The sequence below is a fragment of the Oxyura jamaicensis genome, unplaced genomic scaffold, assembly GCF_011077185.1.
Source record: "Oxyura jamaicensis isolate SHBP4307 breed ruddy duck unplaced genomic scaffold, BPBGC_Ojam_1.0 oxyUn_random_OJ127, whole genome shotgun sequence".
NCBI lineage: Eukaryota > Metazoa > Chordata > Aves > Anseriformes > Anatidae > Oxyura > Oxyura jamaicensis.
In genome coordinates, this window is record NW_023305670.1 from 1 (window position 1) to 2,184 (window position 2,184).

At 63.8% G+C, this 2,184-nt stretch overlaps 1 protein-coding gene across 1 annotated transcript; it reads right to left on the reverse strand.

Annotated features, from left to right (window-relative positions):
- Positions 1–8: 8 nt before the first annotated feature.
- LOC118158763 (neurexophilin-4-like) lies at positions 9–993 on the reverse strand. The gene has a single exon (XM_035313446.1). It carries the CDS (start codon positions 956–958, stop codon positions 62–64), a length of 897 nt encoding a protein of 298 aa, XP_035169337.1. The 5' UTR covers positions 959–993; the 3' UTR covers positions 9–61.
- Between the last annotated feature and the right edge of the window lie 1,191 nt (positions 994–2,184).

Consider the following 2,184-nt stretch of genomic DNA (forward strand, 5'->3'; position numbering starts at 1 on the left):
GGGGGGGGGGGGGGAGGGCTGCAGGAGCCCCCTCCCCACCCGCCTCCGTGCTCCCCGGCCGTCAGCCGAAGTAGGGCTTCTCGTGCTGGAAGTTGGAGTCGGGGCAGACCTTCTGCACCAGCTTGTAGTCGATGCTGAGGAAGGAGATGAAGATGCAGATGACCTTGAAGGGCTTGGCGCAGAGCCAGGCGGCGTGGCTCTGCGTGTGCTCGGTGAAGCACACCTTGGAGGGGTCGTAGAGGCAGGGCTTGTTCTTCCGCGCCCGGTTGGTCTTCTCATACTCCACGTGGCAGTTGAGGGCCTTGGCCGGGCGCCCCTCGGGTAGGGTGCTCTGCTGGGGGGGCAGGCGAGGGGGCGGCGGGGGCGCCGGCACCAGTACCTCGAAGCCCACCGCCTTGGAGGGGGGCACGATGCTGACCGAGACGTTGCCCAGGCTGGAGGAGTTGTGGCGGAAATAGACGCTGAAGGTCCCGTTGATGTGGTCCACGATCTTCCCTGTCACCAGCAGGCTGAACTTGAGCGTCTTGATGTTGAAGTAGAAGTCGCCCCAGCCGAAGATCTTCTTGGTGCGGCTGGACTTGAGCGAGGGCTTGCGCCGGGCACGGGGGCTCAGCAGCTCCCCGGCCGTCCCGTTCTTCTGCCAGTCCCAGGGGCTCTGCGCCGCACCGATGGGCTGCCCCGCACCCCGGGGGAGCTCAGCCGGCATCAGCCGCCCGGGGTCGAGCATCGGGGGCTTTAGGGTGCCATAGGGGACATCCTTGAGGAGGCCAGAGGTGCCCAGCTCCAGGTACCCTAGGGTCTTGGCGATGTGGCCCTCAGCACACACGGTCTGCGGAAAGAGGGCAGAGGCTGCACGAGTGTGTGCTGCCACCCCTCCAACATCCTCCTGCCTGGCCCCACACGTGCATCCCTTGTGCACCGTGCATCCTTCCTGTACCATGCATCTCTCGTGCACCATGCCCTCGTGCACCCTGCATCCCTCTTGCACTGTGCTCTCCTCGTGCACCATGCATTGCTCCTGCACCGTGCATCCCTCCTGCACCATGCCCACCTGAACCGGGCATCCCTCCTGCACCGTGCCCTCCTGCACCATGCATCCTTCCTACAATGTGCTCTCCTCCTGCACTGCACATCCCTCCTGCACCCATCCTGCTTCCAGGGCCCCTCCTGTCCACCATGCCCCAGCCAAGCCCAGGTCTGAGCAGAGCTTCACGCTGCCCACATCCCCCTGCACCAGCCTTCACCAGACATACAGCAGCAGCCAGGACTGATTCCTCAGCATCACCCGTGTCCCTGTGATGGGAAGAAGCAGGATGCTGGGCAATTTGTTATTGCCTGCCCCGCTACATCTGAGCCTATTAAAACAGGGGGATGAGGGGCAGCAGCATGTACAGAGAGGGGGAGGCAGCGGAGCCCCGCACCGCCTGCCAGGGAAGCCTAATTGCATTACCCAGCGCCTCTGATCTGCAGCTGAAATTACAGAGACTCCCGCCAGGCTGCTCAGTGGCTGCTCCGCCCTCCAGGATAATTGCACCGGGGCGGACGCAGATGAAGAGTGGGGTGCATTGTTTGCAGAGGGGCACACGTAAGGAACAAGCAGGTCCCTCTCGCCCTGCTGGGAGGACACTTTCTATATTCTGCCAGGGGAGGGAACTTGCATCTAAAGCAGAAAAGATGGACAGTGGAGGGGGGAGCAAAAGCCAGAGCTAAAACATCCCTACACCAGCACCAGCACGGGACCAGGGCCCCAGGCACAGGCTCCCAGCAGGGTGAGGAGGGTCAGCACCTCTCCTGCTGTGGCAAAGCAAGGCAGCGACATGGCATCTCCTTACGCTGGGCCCCCATCTCCGACGTCCCACGTCCCATGTCCAAGCATCTCCCATGTCCAAGCATCTCCCGTGTCTGAACATCCCCCACGTCTGAGCCCGCCTGCGCCCCCCGTCCCTCAGGCTGGCTGCTCCTGGCTTGGCACCTGGTGTGCCCCTCGTGCCCTGCCAGCTGCTCCTGGTGCGTGTGACGCTGCTCCGGCTGCCCCGGCCTCGTCAATCACTGTCGCGGCGAGCTGGCAGGTGCTGGGCTGCGCTGGCAGGTTTTGATCTGGACAGTGACCTGTTTCCCGAAGGGGGTGTGGGGAGGAGGAGGAGGAGGACAGCGAGCGGAGGCACCAGCTGGAAGAGCTAAGGT

Bases quoted from the DNA above. Each gene is read 5' to 3' on its own strand.
- LOC118158763 (XM_035313446.1), bottom strand. From the start codon at position 958: ATGGTGCACGAGAGATGCATGGTACAGGAAGGATGCACGGTGCACAAG.